The sequence below is a fragment of the Cladophialophora immunda genome (assembly GCF_000835495.1).
Source record: "Cladophialophora immunda strain CBS 83496 unplaced genomic scaffold supercont1.1, whole genome shotgun sequence".
In the NCBI taxonomy this organism is placed as follows: domain Eukaryota; kingdom Fungi; phylum Ascomycota; class Eurotiomycetes; order Chaetothyriales; family Herpotrichiellaceae; genus Cladophialophora; species Cladophialophora immunda.
The window spans coordinates 4,162,071-4,182,697 of NW_015622541.1; the positions used below are offsets into that span (position 1 = coordinate 4,162,071).

Below are 20,627 nucleotides of genomic sequence, written 5' to 3' on the forward strand. Positions count from 1 at the left end.
TAACTCTTTCAACATGCCGTCTCGCCAGGCACAAGCTCATCACGACCCAAAGACTTGCCCAGAGGTACAAGAAAGACTCAGGACCGAAGCTGCAGTCCACAAGGTCCTCCAAGTCGCCCAGCAGATCGCTCCACCACAGCGGGGGGTTACCGAGTTCCTGAATCTTGACCTTGCAGATCTGGCCAAGTCGTCGGATCTAATGGTCACCGAAGATGAAGAGGACATGGACACAATCTTCGAAACCGTGCTTGAGGCACGCATGTTCCGTCAGGCTCTGCTTCCTAACAAACGAGGAACAGACACAACCATCCCGGAAAGCCAAGAACAACTCCGTGCCCACGTCAAAGTCCTTTTCAAGGCGTTCAAGTGTGTTCCTGACGAGTGTGGCTGTCAAGACGCAATCAAGCGGCCTTTCAGAAACCAAATCCATGACAATTACCTTGTCGAATGTCTCTGTTGGGAGATTTTGGAAGGATGCATCGAGCGCTCGAAAAAAGACGCCAACCTTGTGGAAGCATGGGAACCGGGCAAGTTCAAGTACAAGCGTGCCAATGATTGGACCTTCGAAGAGCGATTTGACAGCATTGTGGAGACTATGGCAACCTCGAAGACCATCTGCAAACACCTCTTTGACGTCAAGTACCTGTTGAAAGTTGTTGACGACCCGAAAACCAATGCCGAGCGAGTTACGGCGAATCGAAAGCTCAACGGCCTGAAGGCCCGAGTCATGAAGAGAGGCAAGGAAGCGGAGGAGGAGGACAAGAGACAGGCCAAACGTGTCAAGACCGAAGAGCCCGACGACGATGATGAAGAAGAGGACGACTCCTCTCCACCCATCAAGCAGGAGCCTCGGCGCCGTCGCCGTACATCAACCACGCCTAGAACGGCTGAGCAACCAGTGATCACGCCAACACGTCCCTCACCTCCCACTTTCCATCCAGCATCGGCACCTGCGAATATGTCCATGGCACCACCAGCCATGTATCGCTCGCGCTATCCAAAGGGTCTTCAATCAAGCCCGCTTCCACATCCCAACGACATTTTTGACAACAGCCCAACTCGTCGGGCCACTCCATCGGGGATGTTCGGTAATGTGCGTCGTCCATTATACTATCCAGCCTACAGCCAGGCCATGCAGACTCCATCGCCAGTGCAGCGGAATGTCATGCAACAGTATTCACCAATGTTCGCACCGGGCTATGCCACAACTTCTGACACTCGGTTCCATCCAGCACAGACCACGCCAAGCTCTCGGTCCGCCTCCAGAGCGTCGACTCGTCATACCGACTCAGTGACACCCAGCGACCATGGCTCGTCCCATAGCTGGCTAGGCCAGCCAGTGCAAGAGAGCTTCGGGACCAGCTCTAGCTACCCCTCTGGGGCTTCGACTGTATCCCACGACCCTTTCGCATACTCTGCCGGTGAAAATCCACAATGGAATCACAGCTACGGCGCTGAACTGGGCGGCCTGACCGATGGTGCAACCAGCTTCGGCGACAATCACCGTTTCAGGGCGGAGAGAGCTAATGGGCACCTCAGCATGTCCGATCTGCTCACGCACGAAGAAGAGGTACATGCAAATGGACGCGATGAATCGACAGAGTCCGATCATGAAGAAGAAGAAGAGGAGTAGGAAGCCGAATGAAACGCCTTCCGGGCAAGACACTCTTCCAACATCCATGGGCATTGACTCAATATCAGTCTAGCCACAGTACGAATACATCACCCTCTCCTTTTTTCCCGACCTTTCTCTACAGCGCTCGACAAAGGAGCTTTCACTTGTACGGACACAGCAGCGATGGGATTCGGCACACAGTCACGACCTCTGCCTCCTGCAACGCCTGCGACCTTGTAATCATCAGCAATCACCATGCATGCGAGGATTCTTTGTTTCTGCCAGATTTTCCTTTCTTTCTTTGGAGATGTACACAAAAGACCACGGACAGAGACCAAGAGGATACAAAGCAGACCTTGTTGTCTTGTCCTTTCTTTCTCTCAGACCATGCGGACAGGGTACAATGCGTAGCTACGGCACATAATGGACTCGGGCGGGTGGGCTTTTGTTTTTATGGGAAGGGCGTGTCAATGGTGAAAGGGGTCAAGACTAGTGGCACAGTTAAAGTCACGGCCACGGGGCTACAGGTACAGGGAAGGACAAGGACAGAGGCACGGCTGGTGTTGACTACAGAGACACGAATCAATGACAGAGATACCTCCCCACATTTTTGCATGGAAGACACGGTTGGATAGAGCCTAGATACTGGTATCAGAAAAGGCTCATTGTCATTGAAACATACATAAGTACAGATGAGCACGCACAACGGTGGTGGCGGCGGCGACGGGCTGAATGGTCGCGCAGACCTCTACAGAAGGCCTGGAATACCAACCAGCATCCATACATCGTGAAGAATAGCCGGTGCTGTTGCGACAGATAGTCTGAGCTAAGCGCAGTCGGAATCAAAACGGATTCGATCAACTCTCATTATTGTCTGACATGCATGTGGTCATCGTCACGTAGCAGATAATATTGCATCAGACATTTCGCGTTCGTTAGGTATTTTCATATCGCCCGCCACGTAGATAGCTGCATCAACACGACCTCGTCCGCGTCCCGGGTCATTCATTCAGCCCTTCTTCCCCGCTCCTCCTCCTCCTCCTCCTCCGCCGTCGAAGCTCAGACTATACCCCCCGCCCTCGCCCTGGACAACCTTGAAATTGTCGGTGCTCAGCCCAAACGGCTTCAAGATCCCGTTGCCCAGGTCCTTGAGCTTGCCCATCATCTCGCTGACTTCCTTCTGCTTGGCCTCTTCGATCCGGGGCGGGAGCAAGACCAGCGCGTCGCGGACGGTCTTCTTGTCGGACGCCGGCAAGGTCTCCCAGTACTGCGGCGTGGAGGAGAGCGCCTTGTAATCTTCGAGCGCGGCGCTGAGGTTGGACCAGGCTGAGCCGGGAGGGGAGGAGGCGTTTGACGGTGCGGCAGACGTTGTTGACGACGGCGAAGGAGGTAGCATGGACATGTTTGACCTCGCCCGGGCGCGGCGCAGCAGCAGCTTGACGCGGATCCGTGTGATGTCGGCTTTCCTCGTGTCTGAGAGCTGGAGATTCTTCAGCGCGACGGATTCGTCCTCTTCGTCCGAGGGGAGTTCGACGACCGCGTCGTCTGTGGCCTCGGACTTCGCTTGGTCTCTGGACTGCGGTGGTGATGCTCCTTCGTCGTCCGACTCGGTGTCTGAATTTAACCGCCCATTCCGGCTCTTCCCATTGCTCGGTCTCGTTGATGGCGATTTCTTTGCCCCGGTGCTCTTCCGTGTCCCTTTCTTCGCCTTCTCTTTTTTCTTGGTCGGCAATTCTCGTTCCAAGCCGTCCAAGCCCCTTTCGCAACTTTCTACGGCGTCCTTCCATTGCTCAAGCTTCAAGTGGCAGGCCGCAATGTTGCTCTGTAGCACAGCCATCTCGTAGTCCAAATACCGCGGCAGTTCCGCCAGGGCGCGGTCGTAGATCTGGATTGCGGACTCGTAATCGTGGCGGGAAAAGAAAGTGTTTGCCTGGGATTTCAGATCGTTGGAGAGCGACAGCATGCGAGATTCTTCGGCGGGGGAGAAGCGGTCCTGCTGCACCGAGTGGGCGGAATGGAACGAGGTTGTGGACGAGGTCGAGGAGCGGCGGGACCATGACGGTGGATTGGGATGTGCATCTGTCGGAGGAGACGGGGGCGGCGGTTTGACTCGCTCGGGGCGGACTTTGGGTCCGTCTGCTTTGAAGGACATGTCTGATATTGATCTTGGGTATTCGTCACGGTAGGGGGGAAGGTTAGGTGTGCAATGCTGGTAGTTCTGTCGTAATTCGCAAGACGAAGAAAAAGAGGGCAAGGCTGAACGCAGTGGTGCAACGAGGCTGCCCGCGCGACCCACAGATGACGTTGAGCGCTCGTGTTCGGCTACTGAACCCCACCAAAAACTCAAGCTTGATGGAGATAGACGGGCAAATCCAAGATTCGTGGGACAAACGTGGGTTATGCAGGGGTCTCGACCACTTGACACTGCAGGTACAAATCTTTACATATCATCCTCGACGCAACTCTCCCCTCTCCTCGTCCTCCAGTCCGCCCTCTCTCAGCGACGCTTTGCATCTCAGACGACTTGCGATTCCCCCCACCTCCCCCGTCCTCCAAAACGCCCTACTGCTCTCTAAACCCCTCCAACATGGCGCCGGAGGATAATTCTTCAATGCAGCCTCGAGAGTATGTGCCACGCTGCCCCCTTCATGGCTCATCTGCATTGGATCCCTTACATGAAAGGCTGACCAGCAATTCCCCCCTACCAGCTTCCAGCCCGTCCGTGCCTGCATTTTCGACATGGACGGCCTTCTGATCGACTCCGAAGACCAATATACCGTTGTCACCAACACGATCCTGCGGGAAAACGGCCGGCCCGATATTCCCTGGAACATCAAAGCACAACTTCAAGGCCGACCCTCTCACTCCGCGGGGAAGATCTTCCATGAGTGGGCCCAGCTGCCCATCTCGAGGGAGCAGTTTATGAGTCGGCAGACAGAGTTACAAGCCGAGGCGTTTCTGAATTGCAGACCGCTGCCGGGCGTGGAAACCCTGCTGCAGAAGTTGCAACAAGCACATGCAAAGGGCCGCGGGGCATCCGTCTCCCCGGACCCGGCGAACAAGAAGAAGGTCCACATTGCGTTGGCGACGAGCTCGCACTCTAAAAACTTTGAGATCAAGACCAAGGGGATGAAAGACCTGTTTAGGCTCTTCCCTCAAAGACACGTCATCCTGGGTGACGATCCTCGGATACCCAAGGGGAGAGGAAAGCCGTTACCGGATATCTACCTGTTAGCGCTGCAGACTATCAATGAGACGCTGATGGTGGAAGGCGAGGGAGAAAGGCCTATCACGCCGGACGAGTGTCTGGTGTTTGAGGACAGTGTGCCTGGGGTGGAGGCCGGCCGGAGGGCAGGCATGCGAGTTGTCTGGGTGCCACATCCGGGGCTCCTTGACGTATACACCGGGAGAGAAGAGGAGGTTCTCGCGGGGCAGACCGGCGAGCATAAAGAGGACGACCTAGACCACACCGAGGGCATCCCTCTCATGGGCAGTCCTGGCTACCCAGGAGAGATCATGGACGGATGGGCAGAGATGCTGGCCTCGCTGGAGGAGTTTGATTTCTCGAAATATGGGATTGAAATTGGTGACGCGAGAGATGCTTCAGAGACCGGCCAGCACACTGTCGATGGCATGACGGACAAAGAGTTGGAAGAAATGACAGCGCTGGCGGACGGTAAACGTCATGCTCCGGAAGAACCATCGCCTCCACAGGTTCCCAGGACAAGTTTATAATGACGAGGGGCGTTAAGAAACTCCCCTCAATGCTCTCGATCAAAGGGCCACAGACAACGTGCAAAATGCAAGAATTCCAGGCCAGGCATAAATTGGTCATTTCCCAGGATTCAATCTGATCTAAGTAATGGTGTCGCTTCCGATGCCTCCTCTCCTCTTGTTTCTTCCGGCTCTACACTCGGGTTGTAATGCATCCGCCTCTTCAGATCCTCCTTCTCTTTCCTCCTCCGGACGATCTCGAAATAGCTTCCCATCACCAGCAATGTGCCCTGCAAACACCCAGTCACCAAGTACACACCCCATGCTGACCATCCTTCCGGTCCCAATCTTGCTGCAAGACTACCAGCCCAGACGAAGCTGCCGGGTGTTTGAATGCACATCATCGGTATGCTCAAGCTCCCCACTCTCTTGAGGGTGTAAGTGGTGTATATCTGTGGAAAATACTGGATGCTCGCGAGCACGGTCGACAATATGCCCAGGAAATTGGCCCATGATTGTGCATGGCGAGGGGCGGCGTATATAAAATAGAACGATAGGATTGCTGTGACTGCGGCATGCAAGACACAGATTGCGACGACGACCAGAGCGGTGCGGTAGGATGGGGCGAGGGGCGCGGTTTCTTTCACGGGGGATGGCGGAGGTATGTCTGATGTGGCGGAGTAGTCGGGAGGATTGTAATCGAGGCCGTCGGCGATGTCCTCATCGAGCGGTGCAGAGGGGAGTTGGTTGCGCGGAAAGAATATCAGGAATAAAAGGAGGCTAGAGATTCTTCGTGTCAGCGTCTCATCCCAGTACTAACACGGACTCCGTGCTAAAGTTGTGGCATGGGGAGGGGTATACTCACATCACTCCAAAACAGCACCACTGGACGCCCACCTGTGCGATCCCCAGTAGCCCAGCCAGGCAAGCAAATTCATCCACCTCCCGACAACAGGCGATATCGGCTCGCGATCTTGGGAGGACAAGGATATTCGCAAAGGCGCAGGTGCCGCTGGTGGTGCCTAGCAGGACGAAGTATGGGGACAGCCCGAAGGAGGAGCGCAGGCGGATAATGCGAATGTGTTGCGGTAGGTAAGATATCAGAATACCGACAAGGATGAATCTGCGGGAGAGTAGAAAGTTAGAGTCGGAGGCGAAGGCAACCACAGAACTAGGACTGGGACGAACAGAGAGAGCCCGAAGTTGGTGTAGCTGACTCGGGCGATTTCTTCGCAGTGCGGCTCCATGGTGGAGGTTTGGGATAGACAGCCTTGTGCAGAACAGGACTATGCTATCGAGGTGAAGTCATCTTGAGTCTTTAATGGATGTGAGACGACGGCAGGTGTTGAAAGAGATGGTCGACAAGAGCAGGCACAGTGGCAGGTGATGTTGATGTTCCAAATAGGGCTAGCCTTGCCTTATCCCGCATTAGGGAGGAAGATGGTGCCGCCCTAGTGTCAAGAGACTCGCAGAGCACGGAATATTACTTTTCCACCGAAGTCGGTAAAGGAAGGCTGAACCAACTCGTCTGGAAGTCATGGTTACAGGACCGCCCAGCGGGCTATGTACATATGTACTGTGCTCGTTTCAGGCTGAGTGAAGTGATCATTCCATCATCACTTCCCACGGGTACACTGCATCATCCCCGCCGAATCTCCCCACGTACAAGACTTCTCCACCATTAGTCAAGGGTTTCCACACAAAGATGGTGTAAAGCTGTCGATAATCATGCTTGTTGAGCTCGTCATGATCGTCGAAAGCTACGAAGCCTCGACTCTCATCTTGGCGGCCTGACCTTTGCTCTCGGCCTCAGTGACATAGTTCCTAAACTCTCGCGCAGGAACCCTCTTCATGAACATTTCGTCAAGCTCCTCGTATGAACGGCCTTTAGTCTCGGGCTGATACCACCAGAGGAAGCCAATGCAGATGAACGAGAGACCGCCGAAGACGAAGCCAAGTTTCCCGCCCAGGTTCGCCTTGTCCGGGTTGAAGAGGTAGGGTAGGACAAAGCTCCACATGACGGAGATGGAATTCTGCAACCCCAGACCGATCGCAATGGTCTTGACACGAAGCCTCGCAGTAGCCGTTTCCGTCAGGCAGACAAATGCAGTGGCGCCAATGGTAACGTTGTAGAACCAGCAGTAGAGAAGGATCATGGCCACAGTGCCCTTCAAGTCCCCCGGAGAGCCCGCGACGGCGAGGCCACCCATGATCCAGAGAATGACAGTTAGGCCCACGGTACCCCACACGGTCAGGGCTCGGCGGCCGGCCACGTCGATGAGATACCACGAAATCACGTTCCCAAACATTGACAAAACTTGCTGCGCGATTTGCAGCTTGAAAGCCATCTTCGTGCTGAACCCAGCAAGCTCGGCATAATAGGTCGAGTACGATGCGGCGAAGACAATGCCAGTGAACTGCTGGACGATGAGAGGCGAGATGGCGACAATGGTGCGGCGAAAGTTAGATTTTCGGAAGCATTCCAGGTATGTTACTCCCTCGGTCTCGCGGCGAATTTCTTCCAGTGTGACCTTAATGTTGGCGAGACGTTTGGCATCTTCACCATTCTGGGCCGGATATCCCAGGCGGTGAAGACTCTTTATGGCTTTCTCATCTCGACCTCTGGTGACAAGCCACCAAGGAGATTCTGGCATGAACCAGACAAAAAGCGCCGCAATCCCTGCGAACCCATACTGAGAGCAAAATACTGATCGATAAGCCCAGCGATTCGTGAAGTCGCCTGTGGAATTGACGATGAGGGCGACAGTGAACGGGCCCACGGTATAAGCGAGGGCGATGAGACAAGTAGTGAGCCCACGTAAAGCGAGAGGAACGATCTATCGACGAGTTCTTGTTCAGAAACGGAACATTGTAGAAAGGAATAAAAGAATCGGAGCGGATTTTTCGAACTCACTTCACCGATATAGGTTCCTGATACTGCCTGGATCGTTCCGACAGCAAATCCGTTCAGGAATTTGGCACCAAAGAAGACTTCGTTCGTGACGGCGACCATCTCCATCGTGATGGCCGCAAATGAAACAGCCAGAGCACCTATCAAGGTATTTTTCCTGCCGATATAATCGGCAATCTGGCCGCAGAACAAGGCTCCAATGACCTGGCTACATCCATGCTGTTAGATCTTTTCTGCCCAATGAATCGTGAACACAGACGTACGATGCAACAGGCGCACCCCCAAAGGCAGACTGCCATTTGGTGGACAGGACGTAGTCGCCCTTGTAGAAGTAGCCAAAGTCCTTGCGAAACTGAGGGATTCCCAGGACGTTTCCGGAGGCTTGGTTCTCAAAGCTGACCAGGAGGACCGTCCACACAGCAAAGACACACCAGGCACAAGCCCAAGGATTCCGCTTGATGGCTTGCAACTTGCTGGTCTCATGGTCTTCTTGGTTGGCGAGATGGCCAAGTTGCTCGTCCAGTGCACCCTCGGCGTGCACAGTGATACGGTCGACCTTTTCGGCATCCATGTTGGGACGCGTTGAATTATGCTGCCGCTGCAATGGATGAGACGTCTGAGTGTTGGCCGCCGAAGGAATGAAGAAGGCGACTCACAGTTGGCTTTGTGTAGCACGGATACTTACACACTGATAAGATGCATTTTATACCCGTCCGCTAGAACAGGAGGTGTTTGAAAATGGCGTAGGGGTCCAGGTCTGTCAGGATTCGCAAATGCTGTGGAGAGTTCATGAGAGCCTTCGGGAAGAGTCCGCAAAAGTTGGTTGGAGGCATATTCCTCCTGGGCACCACGTCGGGTAAAATGGAGTGCTTAAGCCTTCCTTTTTGAGTAAACGGAAGCACGCCAGTGCTAGGGACGTTGTCAAAGGTGGAAGAGGTAGCCTCCACGTTCCGAAAATGAGACCAGAGCAGGGATATGGTGGTTGGCGGGGACAGAGACCGGGGTATTGAGTAACTTGGGGGAATTTGAGACGAACGGAGAACCCGCGCGGGGGAAGCTCCTCGTACTCTACCCCGGTACCCCAGCCTTCGCGTGCATTTTCCGGTTGGCACTGTCCGCTGGCAGCACGCGACATCGGACCGAAGGGCCAGTGTGAGAACGTCTGAAGGGTGCGTGCTCTTTCAGCTTCCGAAGTAAGGAGATAGGCTGGATCCCACCAACACCTCACACACGCATTGCCGATACTTTGGAATGCTTCCACCTGCCCTGCCTGGGTTGCCAAAGTGAGACACGTGTGCGGATGCCAGATGGGCTTTCCCAGAGTGCCAGATGCAATTGCAACCCTTGAGGTGCATGCTTCCACATGCCTCATCGAGATTGTTGCTGTACAAGTGACCTAGCAGCCGGAAGGCCGAAGCCCGTTCCAAACCTGTCGAGCACTTTCCTCTTGAGACAGGGTGGTTTGACATTGTCATCAGGTAGGTATAACACATTTCATATCACCCTTTCGTGGTACGACTGTGACAAACAGCAGCCCTTCAGTACCTGGAAAGGGATCTTAGACGAAGTCTATTTCCGTTCACTGGACAGGTTCACAAAGACCGTCCTGATCTCCGGATCACGCTCCGCGTGGATAACCCCATGCAGCCTTGAGGTCTTTGATCCTCCACCGGGAACCCCAACCGGTTCGAGCTTCGATTGAGTCGATCAAGTTGACGATGATATTCTGTTCGTCGGGGTGCGTGAAAAGCTTCCCTGCGACGTATAATGGCTGAATCGCGTTGTTGATACACCCCGCATGAGGATTGGTCAACGATATGCCAACGATCCTTCGGGCATGCCATAAACGCGAGTAGTAGGTACCTCGATAGATCTCGGTCTCGGTGGTTGGCTTGATGTCGAGTAAGAGAATGCATGCGGTGTGGTAGAGTTGGTTACTGGATATGGCAGCCCAGTGCGCAAAGAAGATATGTGGGAATGGTGCTTTTTCTGCGCTGGCCGCCTCAATGTCCACGGGCAGCATTGCCTGTGGTCTTTCTGACAACCACTCCTGTAAGTCTGTCCAGACATCGTTCCATTCGCCTTCAAACGATTCTCCGGTGCATCCGTTTTCCTCACCAAGCTCGACGCAGCGGATGTGGCGGGACAGCAGGTCACAGGTCCTCGCGCACAGGTACACAGCGTAGTTCGCATACATGTCAGGCACTCGTAGACCTTGTTCCCGGAAGATAGCTTTGATCTCATGTAGCATGTCTGGACGCGAAGCAGGAATTGTTGACAGTAAGGCCCATTTATCAATGGGCATAACGGTGCTTTCGGCTCCGTCTGCAATGATCGCACCACAGAGATCCATCCGAGCATAGCACCAGAAAACGGCTTGGAGAAGACCCCCGGAGAAACCATTGATGCCCGAGGCGACAAACAAAGCCGCACAGCCTTCAACGTGTTTCCTCCAGTCACGGGGACTGACGCTCATCATCTCCAAAACGCAAAGAAGACAGGCAGCCACAACCACGTTCGGTTCTTTGGTGTTCAAGGAGGATGTCAACGAAGCGATCGCCTGAGAGTAGAGTCCGAGGCTGTCGCGGAAGCCCGCTATGTTACCTTGTCGTTCTGCGGTCCTTGCTCCAACCGCGAGGAGAGCGTGGAAGACGGCGGAGGAGCCTTGGGCGAGAATGGGCACCTGTAGACCAAAATGCCGCTCTTGATCGAACATATCCAGCCATGGCGCGCAGTCGGTGATCCAAACCTTGAGGTACTTCAGTTTTCTCTCCACTGGGATTTCCTGAGCAGAGTTGAAGACCTGTTCGCCGAAGTAGTGGTGGCCTGGCTTCGTCCGGTCCGTCAGTGCGTCTTCTTCCTCCGCAGTCAGACTGTGCGCTCTGGTCGTGCCACCGCTCCGCGCCCCCACGAACAGCCACGATCGCAGCTCTGTCTGCAGCCGTTGGAATCGCGGGTCTGCAGCATATTCGTCAAAGACGCTCTCATTCGACAGGGCCCCGGGGGAGATGAAATGCAAGGCGGCGGATTCCGAGTCCATGGTCAGTGGTAAGACTCGATGTGGCAGCTCTGATGGCCATGCATGCACAGCATCTCCACTGCGCAGAGTCGTGCCATTCGTGTGCGCAGGCGATTGTCTGCTTCCTGCGCTGCCAGCCAATTCCATCCTTTGGGGCAAGTTTCGCGAGGCCCCGATCGGCTATGGAGCGTAGGCCACTAGCCCTGGTCGCCTCGGTGCTCTCTCCAGGGGTCCAGAGCCTAAGGTGCCCGGCTTAGGCATGCCAACCATCCCCGTTTCTTGTCGCCTCGTTTACGCACGAACTACCTACCTAGGTAGGCAGGTAGACACGCCTAAGCATCAAAGTCTCGCCTGTAAAATCGTCACCTAACCTCTCAAATGCAAGCCTTCAACCTACCTCTGCTCCAGTGGAACGCGAATCCTGTGAGTCAAATTGGAAGTTTTAACCGCTGTGATCAGCTAACTACCCTCCTTCAGGTTGCGACTCAAGCATGTCGATATTTCTACTTCGAACGTCACGAAGAAGTTTCAAGCTGCGGTTCAACATCCAGCACTCCCTCGAGCAGAGTTGTTTTGAAACCAGGAGCTACACACCGATTTCTGCGCTTGATCAAAAGAATGGCAATGGCTCAGCGACTAAGAGTGCTGCGAAAGAAGCCGCGCGTCTTCATCGTTTCCGATATCTCCAATGAGCCTGACGATGCAGAGTCCTTAGTAAGATATCTGCTATACTCGAATGAATTCGACACTAGGGGTCTCGTCGCTTGCACCTCGACCTGGATGAAGAGGGTGGTGCACCCAGAGGACATGGAAAAGATTGTGAATGCCTACGCCCAGGTCGTGGACAACCTGAACCAGCATACTCATCCCGACAACCCATATCCGTCGGCAGAGTATCTATTGAGTCTGATCAAGACGGGGCCTTCGCTCTACGGGAAAGAAGCACTTCAGCCCGATGTTCCACTAAGCGATGGCTCGCGGTCTTTGATTGATCGACTCGACGAGTCGGAAGAACCTCTTTGGGTTCTCTGCTGGGGAGGCACCAACGTTGTTGCTCAGGCTCTGCATCACATGCAGCTGCACAGGACAGACTCGGAGAACGCCAAGTTACGGGCACGGCTCCGGGTGTATGCCATCTCAGACCAAGACGACACCGGGTTGTGGATTCGGGTAACATTCCCAGATGTCTTCTATATCAATTCCGTCCATGGCTGGAATCAGTACGGTATGGCTTTGTGGACAGGTATCTCTGGTGAGAAATACTACGGATTCGACAAAGGCGGGCCGGATTCGGATCTTGTCTCGCACGAGTGGATCAAACGAAACATCCAAATCGGCCCGCTTGGAAAGGCCTATCCAGATTTCATGTTCATTCCAGAGGGCGACACCCCGACCTTCCTGTACCTCATTCAAAACGGCTTGGGATCTCCCGAAAACCCGAACTGGGGGAGCTGGGGAGGCAGATATCTGTCCACCGATCTTTCCCATGCCGCCAGTCATTATAATGACGTGGCAGACCGTGTGGTTGGTAAGAATGGAGAGCTTTTTCTCAGCAACCACGCGACCATATGGCGGTGGAGACTGGCATACCAAAATGACTTTGCAGCCCGAATGCAGTGGACTCTACATCCAGACTTCTCTCGAGCCAATCACGCCCCTGTTGTCATCGTGAACAAGAGTACAACTGGCCCAGAACCCGTTTTCATGGAAGCGGAAGCAGGTTCTATCATCGACCTAGATGCTTCTGAGTCATATGATCCTGACGGGGATGACTTGAACTTCCACTGGTCCCATTACAAAGACGTTACGGCCTCTCAGTGGAACGTTGATTTTGAAGTTGCAACGGTCGAGTTCGAGAATCTCGGAAAGACTGGGGTCCGAGTTCGGGCAAGGTTACCTAGTCCCGAGAAATGTGCCGTCGATCGATTTACGGGTAAACCGCAAGAAAATGGCCAAGTGATGCACTTGATATTGGCAATATCAGACAACGGCGTCCCGAGCCTGACGTCCTACAAAAGAGTCGTCGTTCAAATCACCAACCCGAGACTCCTGGGGGGTCGCAAAGCAGTAGATTCGATTGCTGATGTGCACAAGGTTGGGTAATACAGTCACTGATAGGTCGGCAGGGACTGCGTAAGAGTGAACAAGAGTGACTCCCAGTTGATGACTCGTGGGGATGAAAGACATCATAGTGACATATATATATACATTATATATGCCCCGAACTGTGCTTCATCCCTTACCATTTCCGTTCAGGAAAGGGAGCGAGGCCGCTTTAATCGTGCACGTGACGGAGTACCGAGGAGGCCCGGCCGAGTACGGAAGAGCGTCGCGGTAGAGTACGGGGGAGAGCGCCTAAGTACTAGGCGAGCTATAGGGAGCGCTACCTAATGCCTATTCGCAGAAGCTAGTTCGGGCTTAGGGGTCCTCTTTAGGCCTTAGCTATAGTTGCCCGGCTATAACCCCTGATTTATTTTAGCTAAGCCTACTACCTAGTAACTTTCGATTCTTTCGTCACTCGACCTAATCCTAGCGCTAGTGTGATGGGTTGAACCCAGGAGAAGGCTTAGTTCTGGCGAACCAGCGCCAAGACCAACGCCAGGAAACCATACCTTCTGATTGGGTGTGTTCGCCTGTACAATGTACAGGCGAAGTGCCGCCTCCTGATTGGTCAAGTCTAATGTATATAGTTCTGAGTAGATTGAGTCAACTTATCCTTTGGTGGTGGTGTAATTAGGTTAGATTGTCGTACGGTGGTGGTCAGGTGTGCGACTCGCTATGCACCCACGTTACCGTCCGGCAAGGTAAAGACAAAAGAGAAAGGCAACATGCTCGCTTGTATCTGGATTCTCCTCGAAGACTCTCATTCCTTTTTCTTATCCACAAAATCCCTGATAAGTTTGCCCACGCTGCCCGGATCTTCGATGGCGCTCCAATGGCCAACATGGTGCACAACTTTCAACTCGACCTTGGACGAGGAAGACAATTTTGATGCAAGACTTTCGCACGTTGCCATGGGGCTGACCTTGTCGTCGCTGCTTGCGATAATCAACACAGGCACCGCCAATTTGGACATCTCGATCTCGAGGGCGGCGGCGCAACTGAGCGCAGAGCAGGCTTTTGCGTAGCCCTCGGGATCCTGGCCGAGGAGGATCGCGCGCACAGCCGCTAACGCTCCGGGGTTCTTCTCCTTTGTCGTCTCGGACGTGCCATTGGCAGCGACTGTAGCCGCGACGGCCTTCATACCTCCTGCGCGTACAGCAGCAGCACGCTTAGCTTGGCTCTCAGCTGCAGCCGCCGGCACAGGGTAGCGTGCCGGACCAAGCAGAATGATCTTCTCAACATACTGAGCATGGCGCGTCGCGAACAATAGCGCTGGCAGTGAACCCATTGAGTGCGCAAACAGAGTGGCTGACTTGATTCCGTAATGCGAGAACAGCTCGAGCAGATCCTCAGTGTAGCTCTCGATCGACGTGATCGATTGCTTGGCTGTCGGCGTCAATCCATGTCCCTCTAGATCGTACCGGTAGCAAGTGTAGTCTTCTTCGAGCCCTGTGCTGGCGCTCGATAGTAAGGGCCCATAAAATTCGGTAGACCCGCCCAGGCCGTGCACAAATACGGCATTTTTGGCGCCGTGGCCTGACACCTCAACGTGGACTTGTTTGCTGCCGATTTGTGTCAGGCCGGAGTGGCCTGGTGTACGGACTATACTCGACGGGCGTGGGGACTTTGGCTGGAAGCTTGAGTCGGACTCCCGGGTCGCCTCCACTATCTGATTGCGCAACGTGCCGAGGCCTGTGACGGTGACGTCCACCACGTCGCCGGGCTTGAGGTATGTCGGAGGCGACTGTCCGAACCCGACACCTGCTGGGGTGCCAGTGGCGATGACATCGCCCGCCCGAATCGTGGCACCAGCAGAGATCGTCGCGATCAATAGAGCCACTGAAAAAATCAAGTCGCCGGTGGTGGCCTCCTGCCGCTTAACACCATTAACAAAGGTCTGGACTTGAAGCTGGTGAGGAAGGCTTTCCTTGGGGACAGCAATGGGACCCTGTGCAACGGAGTAAGCACATGATTTTTAAACTCAGTAGGAGATGTCATCCTACAATCGGACAGTAAGTGTCTCCCGACTTGCCCAAGAAGAATTGTTTGTGGTCTCTTTGAACCTCTCGAGCCGTCACATCTGATCCACCATATTGTCAGTCAAGATATCGCAAGTCTGATGAATGGAACACTTCAGCCCAGTCACGTAGTTACATACCATTGATGATGGTGTAGCCCCAGACATAGCTCATCGCGTCTTTCTCCGAGATGTTGAAACCAGACTTGCCTAGTATAACACCAATCTCCCCTTCGTAGTCGAGTGTTCGTGTGAATTTGGGATGCCAGACAATGTTCTCGCCGGATGCTATGATACTCGTACTTCTTTTGGTAAATATAACTGGGTGCGAAGCTGACACAATCAGCTGATTAGCAAAGTCGAGCAGATTAAGTATTTAAAAATGTTGCCTTGACTTACGAAGGGCCACCTTGTCACTAGAGTCAAAACCCGACTTATGGAACTCCTCTGAATGAGCAACGTAGTTTTTCCTGATCGAGTGACTGTGTTAGGATCGAACTATGTAGAAGTAAAAGGCTTACATTTTCTACTCACCCAACACATAAAATATCTCTGCCACTGATGGGGGGCAACAGTGTCACTGAGCTCAGTGGGAAAGGAGACCCTGCGACAACAGGATCTTGCTTGAGCTCAATAAGCTCGTACAAAGACTCGATCAATGCTCCCGAAGCCATGGTCAAGGGAGTGATCTCCTGGCTATCGAGATCTAGGTGCCCAATACGTGTCTGCTGGTCGGAGCCCTGGTAGGCCACGTAGTTGGTCAACCTAGCGACCACACCATTGACGCCATTCGAGTCGTGGTTGATCTGAGGCTGTTGCATTGCCACAGTCGCTGCCCGCTGCTGTCGCTCGGACGTTGTCATGAAATCCTCTTGAGAGGATTTGTGGATCCGACCGTTGATCACGATCATGTTGAGTCGCTCGTGATCCTGTAAGATAGATATGTCGTCGAGAGGATTGCCATCGACCAAGAGACAGTCCGCAAAAAAGCCAGGCTGGACCTGACCTAGCTCGTCTTCTCGCATGAAGAGTTTCGCGACGCCGGCCGTCGCGGACAAAATCGATTCCATGGGCGTAAAGCCTAACCAATTGACAAAATGTTCTAGGTCCCGAGCGTAGGTTCCATGAGGCGTCCATGCGAATCCGTAGTCTCCTCCTCTAGTATGATAGTCAGTTTGGACTATTTAGATTAGGTCCATACGTACGGAAGAACAGTGATCCCACGGCGGTGCATTTCAGATAGCGTTTTCTTCGCTATAGCGAGTTCTCGCTCATAGCCATCTCTTTCTTCGGCGGACATCTTGTAGCCGTAGGACTCGGACTCGTAGAGGGTTGCGTAGAGCCAGTTGAGTGCCGGACTAACCATATGCTTATGCTTGTTCTTCTCTAGCATTTCCATACCCTCTCCATCGGTCCAACTAGCATGAAAGATAATGTCCACGCCATGCTTGACACACATCTTGACGCTATCTCGGGCTCTGCGCAAAACGTTTAGAATATTCTCCAAACTCGATAAACCAAAATCAGACATACCTAGCATGGGCACAGAGTCGTCTCCCTCGACCGTGAGCAACTTCGACACATGCTGCAGTCTCCTCATCGGTGTAGTAACACATTTCCGAGGATAATGGCTGGCAGATCTCCTCCCCGGACATAGTTAGTTTGATTTGGTCTGCGCCGATATCGATATGCCTATTCACAGCCTCACGCATCTCATCAGGTCCATCGGCTATTCGAGCGAGACCTCCTTGTCCAACTGCGTCTTGACTGCGAACAATCTCTCTACAGTTAGCCAAGTACCTGGGGCCTGGCAGCTTTCCAGCGTTGATAGCGTCTCGTATGACGACGTCGAGTCTGTCTTGGGCGGAAGCAGCTCCGAAAGCCCTAGCTATTATCAATATACCGTAGGTCTCGACTTCTGATCCTGAAACACTAACATGGTGTATCCGCTATCGATAGCAATCTTAGCCGATCTTGCCGTCAAGAGTGTGTGCTCCTCCACGCCTAAGCCACCCAAAGCTGGGATATCGCCTGAGTTCCAGGAGAGATGGACGTGAGAATCGCCCAGTCCACTCATGAGCGTACGACCGCGACCCTTCAGGATTTTGACCTTTGGGTTTTTGATTAGGTCTTCGATCGCTGGGACTTGACCGACATATTTCAGACGTTCGCCTTCGATCAGCACATCGCCTTTATATGGTAAAGCTCCCGTGGAATCGAGGATGTTAACGTCTAGAATCAGAATCACAGAATCTTTCGGAGTGCCTGCCACTTGTTTAGGCTGCTGTAAGGACCTTGGTCAAGGAGGGTGGTGGTACCTTTGATCTCGTACGATTTCGGTTTCAAGGAAGAATCGAATTGTACCTGCTCCCATGGCTTCCGAGGAGGTATGTTGTGGACAGGACTTTGAGCGGTAGTAGGAGCTTTGGTGCTCCGATGTGCAACGATTTTGGGTTCGGGAGGAGTTTTGGCACCGACCAAGTTCTCCGTGAAGACTTCGCCTTCCATTCTGGTACCTTCGAGCTCCCGCAGTATGAACAATGAAAAGGTCGCAATGCGTTTGAATACTAGTAGTCCATGTAGCTGATGAAGCATGCAATAATATGCGGGGTCTTGTGAACCGCGTCTGTTCTTCGGTTGAGTGACACTCAACGATCGATCACGTGGTAAGGGATGTTTGTGCCTTGGTCAGGGTTTTCGAGACTGAGATTCCGAGAGTACTGCTTACTTTCGGCATGCTGGACCTTCGGAGCTCGGTGTAGGATCTCGTGGTCGCATGGAATGTATGGTGCACACTATGGTAGAGCATTTCCATTTAGGAAGTTCCTGTAAGGTCATACCACCCATATGCATTGAAGAGATCTAACCGTTTTAAGAAAGCACCGACAAGGAGGCGGGAAAAGGGAGAGTCCAGGTGGAGTACGCCTTGTGCAAAAATGCAACGCTACAACGGTATTGCCTGCAACCGACTACTGTCCTGCTCCAAATTGCACACCACAGAGGAGGCTGGGTAATTCTGAAAAACACGACGGTTCTAGCGTCGTCAAAGAAAACCTGGGAGGGCAGGCCGTAATGAGGCCGTAGGTCGGGAAAGAATTCTTCCTTACAGCCTCAGAACGCTGACTTTCGAGTCAGTCTTAACCTGAACTGGAAGAGGCCATTCACTCTATGTTTTGGGAACTCCGAATGTCGTCTCTACGGATCATGGAGTGTCCTGGGCTCTAGATGCTGCAAGTTGGAAGATGCAGCCAGCTCTGATTGTAAAGATAAGGATATGAGGTGTGTAGACGGAAGGCATGTAGTCTGCGTACAGATACACCGGCAGGTGGTTGGATTCAAGAAGTCTGTATAAATTAGGATTCCTCCACCGTATTGGCAAAGGCGTGGGCCGGACCTATATCGATCGAGCGCTCGCCCTTGACACTTTCGGCGAGTCTTCGAATCTCTTTTTCCTCGGCGTCGGTGAGCATGACTTTCAGAGAGTCCCAATTCTCTTCAAGATACTCTATCTTCTTAGTGCCTGGAATAGGAATAACCTCTGGTCCCTGTTTCAAGAGCCACGCAATCGCGAGTTGAGATCCTGAAAAGCCTTTCTTTTCTGCAACAGCCTTGATTTGATCGACGATCTTGGAATTTTCGTCCAGGTTCTCTTTGTTGTACCAAGGGATATACGCAGCCCGCATATCATTTGCAGGAAGATTGGTCTTGGTGGTAATAGCTCCGCCGAGAATGCCTCGCCCGAGTGGTGAGTAGGCGACAAGGGCAACACCCAGCTCGCGACAAGTCTTCAGAAGGTCCGTGCCAGATGAATCTTCCACATCTCGTGCGAAAAGAGAATACTCAGCTTGGACAGCAGAGATCGGGGCAATCTTGTGAGCACGTCGAAGTGTACTCGAGCTAATCTCTGAGAGCCCAATATGTTTGATCTTTCCTTCGCTGATAATACTTAGAATGTGCCCATCAAAATCTCAAATCCACGTACGCTTGAAGAGCCGCCAAGGCGCGCACAGTAACCTCAACAGGAATATCCGGATTGACACGATGAGCATAATCTAGTCTGCGAGTCAGCACTGGAGACAGGATTCGAGGCAAGAGATTTACAGAGGTCAATGCTTTCGACTCCAAGTCTCCGCAAACTCTTCTCACATGATTCCCTACAGTGCTTTGCAGAGCTGTCTACCGCAAAGTCCGTCGGGCTAATGCCAAATTTCGAGGCTAGGAAGATCTCATTTCTTTTTCCAGTTCGTCGAAACCATTTCCCCAGAAGGACCTCGCTATCACCATAAAAGCTGTACAATGTCAGTAGAATCCGAGGATCTGCCCCATCTGACTAACTCAGAAGTATCCCAAAAGGTTTCTCCAAGTTCGAGTGCTCGATCAAGGATCTGGAATCTCTCTTCATCATTCCCCGTTTTTCCGTAGGTGCCAGATAGACCCATAAGTCCAAAGCCTAGAGCCGGCACTTTAGGGCCATCTCTTCCCAACGTGCGGAGAGGGATCTGGGCAAGAGACATGACTTTTGGTGTTGAAAGGGAAGCGGAATAATTTCTATAACGCTCGTCGTGAAAGGTATGATGAGTTTCATTGCGAGCGCCGTTCGGCACTTTTTTTGTAATTTAGCGGCTCAGCAACGGTATTGTCATCTTATCGTGGTTAATTCCGATTGCCAAAGCATGAATATCATGACGTAGTAAGTCCGATCGGCGCAGTTAATCCCATAAAACAGCCATAGCTAAATTTGCGGTTTAAAGTTCTGTCACGATAGAGCTTCGTGCGTCGATCCACGGCGATTCGGCTTCAAATACTTTCTCAGAAACTCCTAGACACCTTAGCTCAGAAGGTAGGCTGAACATGTAGGCTAAATACATGTACCCAAGACGACATACTTGGCATTCCTTACTTAAGCTGAAAGAGATAACCGCCCACCTAGACTCGCTGAACGTTGATCCTGCGAGGCATCGAAATATCTCAGTTGCAGACCCTCAGATCTCCTTCCAACCAGCGGCTATGTCTCAAATTCCGATATACAATGACAAATTCCTTGAGAAGCTATCTCTCAAGGGGAAAAGCATTGTCATTACAGGCGGCGCTCGTGGGCTTGGCCTTGCATTTTGTAGTGGCCTTGCACAAGCAGGGGCGAATGTTGCGGTGATCGACATCGCCGAGCAGCCCAGCTCGTCGTTCTGCAGCTTGGATTACGGCGGCAAGTATCGCTATTACCGTGGAGATGTGACAGATTATGAAGGGT

At 52.9% G+C, this 20,627-nt stretch overlaps 6 protein-coding genes across 6 annotated transcripts; 1 reads left to right on the top strand and 5 right to left on the bottom strand.

Annotated features, from left to right (window-relative positions):
- Positions 1-2,388: 2,388 nt before the first annotated feature.
- On the bottom strand, positions 2,389-3,836 carry PV07_01222 (uncharacterized protein). Its single transcript, XM_016387732.1, has one exon. The coding sequence runs from the start codon at positions 3,765-3,767 to the stop codon at positions 2,625-2,627; it is 1,143 nt and encodes a 380-aa protein (XP_016254660.1). The 5' UTR covers positions 3,768-3,836; the 3' UTR covers positions 2,389-2,624.
- A 170-nt stretch (positions 3,837-4,006) lies between these two features.
- Positions 4,007-5,455, top strand: PV07_01223 (uncharacterized protein). The gene is made up of 2 exons (XM_016387733.1): positions 4,007-4,240; positions 4,324-5,455. Exons 1-2 carry the CDS (start codon positions 4,203-4,205, stop codon positions 5,348-5,350), a joined length of 1,065 nt encoding a protein of 354 aa, XP_016254661.1. The 5' UTR covers positions 4,007-4,202; the 3' UTR covers positions 5,351-5,455.
- PV07_01224 (uncharacterized protein) lies at positions 5,134-6,681 on the bottom strand. The gene is made up of 3 exons (XM_016387734.1): positions 6,518-6,681; positions 6,195-6,452; positions 5,134-6,109 (listed from the first exon to the last, which is right to left on the bottom strand). Exons 1-3 carry the CDS (start codon positions 6,574-6,576, stop codon positions 5,461-5,463), a joined length of 966 nt encoding a protein of 321 aa, XP_016254662.1. The 5' UTR covers positions 6,577-6,681; the 3' UTR covers positions 5,134-5,460.
- A 152-nt stretch (positions 6,682-6,833) lies between these two features.
- On the bottom strand, positions 6,834-8,811 carry PV07_01225 (uncharacterized protein; the record flags this gene model as incomplete). Its single annotated transcript, XM_016387735.1, has 3 exons — positions 6,834-8,166; positions 8,244-8,448; positions 8,504-8,811. The coding sequence occupies 3 exons, from the start codon at positions 8,809-8,811 to the stop codon at positions 7,090-7,092; spliced, it is 1,590 nt and encodes a 529-aa protein (XP_016254663.1). The 3' UTR covers positions 6,834-7,089.
- Positions 8,812-9,858: 1,047 nt separating this feature from the next.
- On the bottom strand, positions 9,859-11,280 carry PV07_01226 (uncharacterized protein; the record flags this gene model as incomplete). Its single annotated transcript, XM_016387736.1, has 1 exon — positions 9,859-11,280. One exon carries the CDS (start codon positions 11,278-11,280, stop codon positions 9,859-9,861), a length of 1,422 nt encoding a protein of 473 aa, XP_016254664.1.
- Positions 11,281-18,732: 7,452 nt separating this feature from the next.
- On the bottom strand, positions 18,733-19,893 carry PV07_01227 (uncharacterized protein; the record flags this gene model as incomplete). Its single annotated transcript, XM_016387737.1, has 4 exons — positions 18,733-19,315; positions 19,362-19,431; positions 19,538-19,668; positions 19,715-19,893. 4 exons carry the CDS (start codon positions 19,891-19,893, stop codon positions 18,733-18,735), a joined length of 963 nt encoding a protein of 320 aa, XP_016254665.1.
- Positions 19,894-20,627: the final 734 nt, after the last annotated feature.

Coding starts and splice junctions, on each gene's coding strand:
- PV07_01222 (XM_016387732.1), bottom strand. CDS start 3,767: ATGTCCTTCAAAGCAGACGGACCCAAAGTCCGCCCCGAGCGAGTCAAA.
- PV07_01223 (XM_016387733.1), top strand. CDS start 4,203: ATGGCGCCGGAGGATAATTCTTCAATGCAGCCTCGAGA. Junction 4,241..4,323: donor TCTTCAATGCAGCCTCGAGA/GTATGTGCCACG, acceptor CCCCCCTACCAG/CTTCCAGCCCGTCCGTGCCT.
- PV07_01224 (XM_016387734.1), bottom strand. CDS start 6,576: ATGGAGCCGCACTGCGAAGAAATCGCCCGAGTCAGCTACACCAACTTC. Junction 6,453..6,517: donor ACCAACTTCGGGCTCTCTCT/GTTCGTCCCAGT, acceptor ACTCTCCCGCAG/ATTCATCCTTGTCGGTATTC. Junction 6,110..6,194: donor TGGTGCTGTTTTGGAGTGAT/GTGAGTATACCC, acceptor AAGAATCTCTAG/CCTCCTTTTATTCCTGATAT.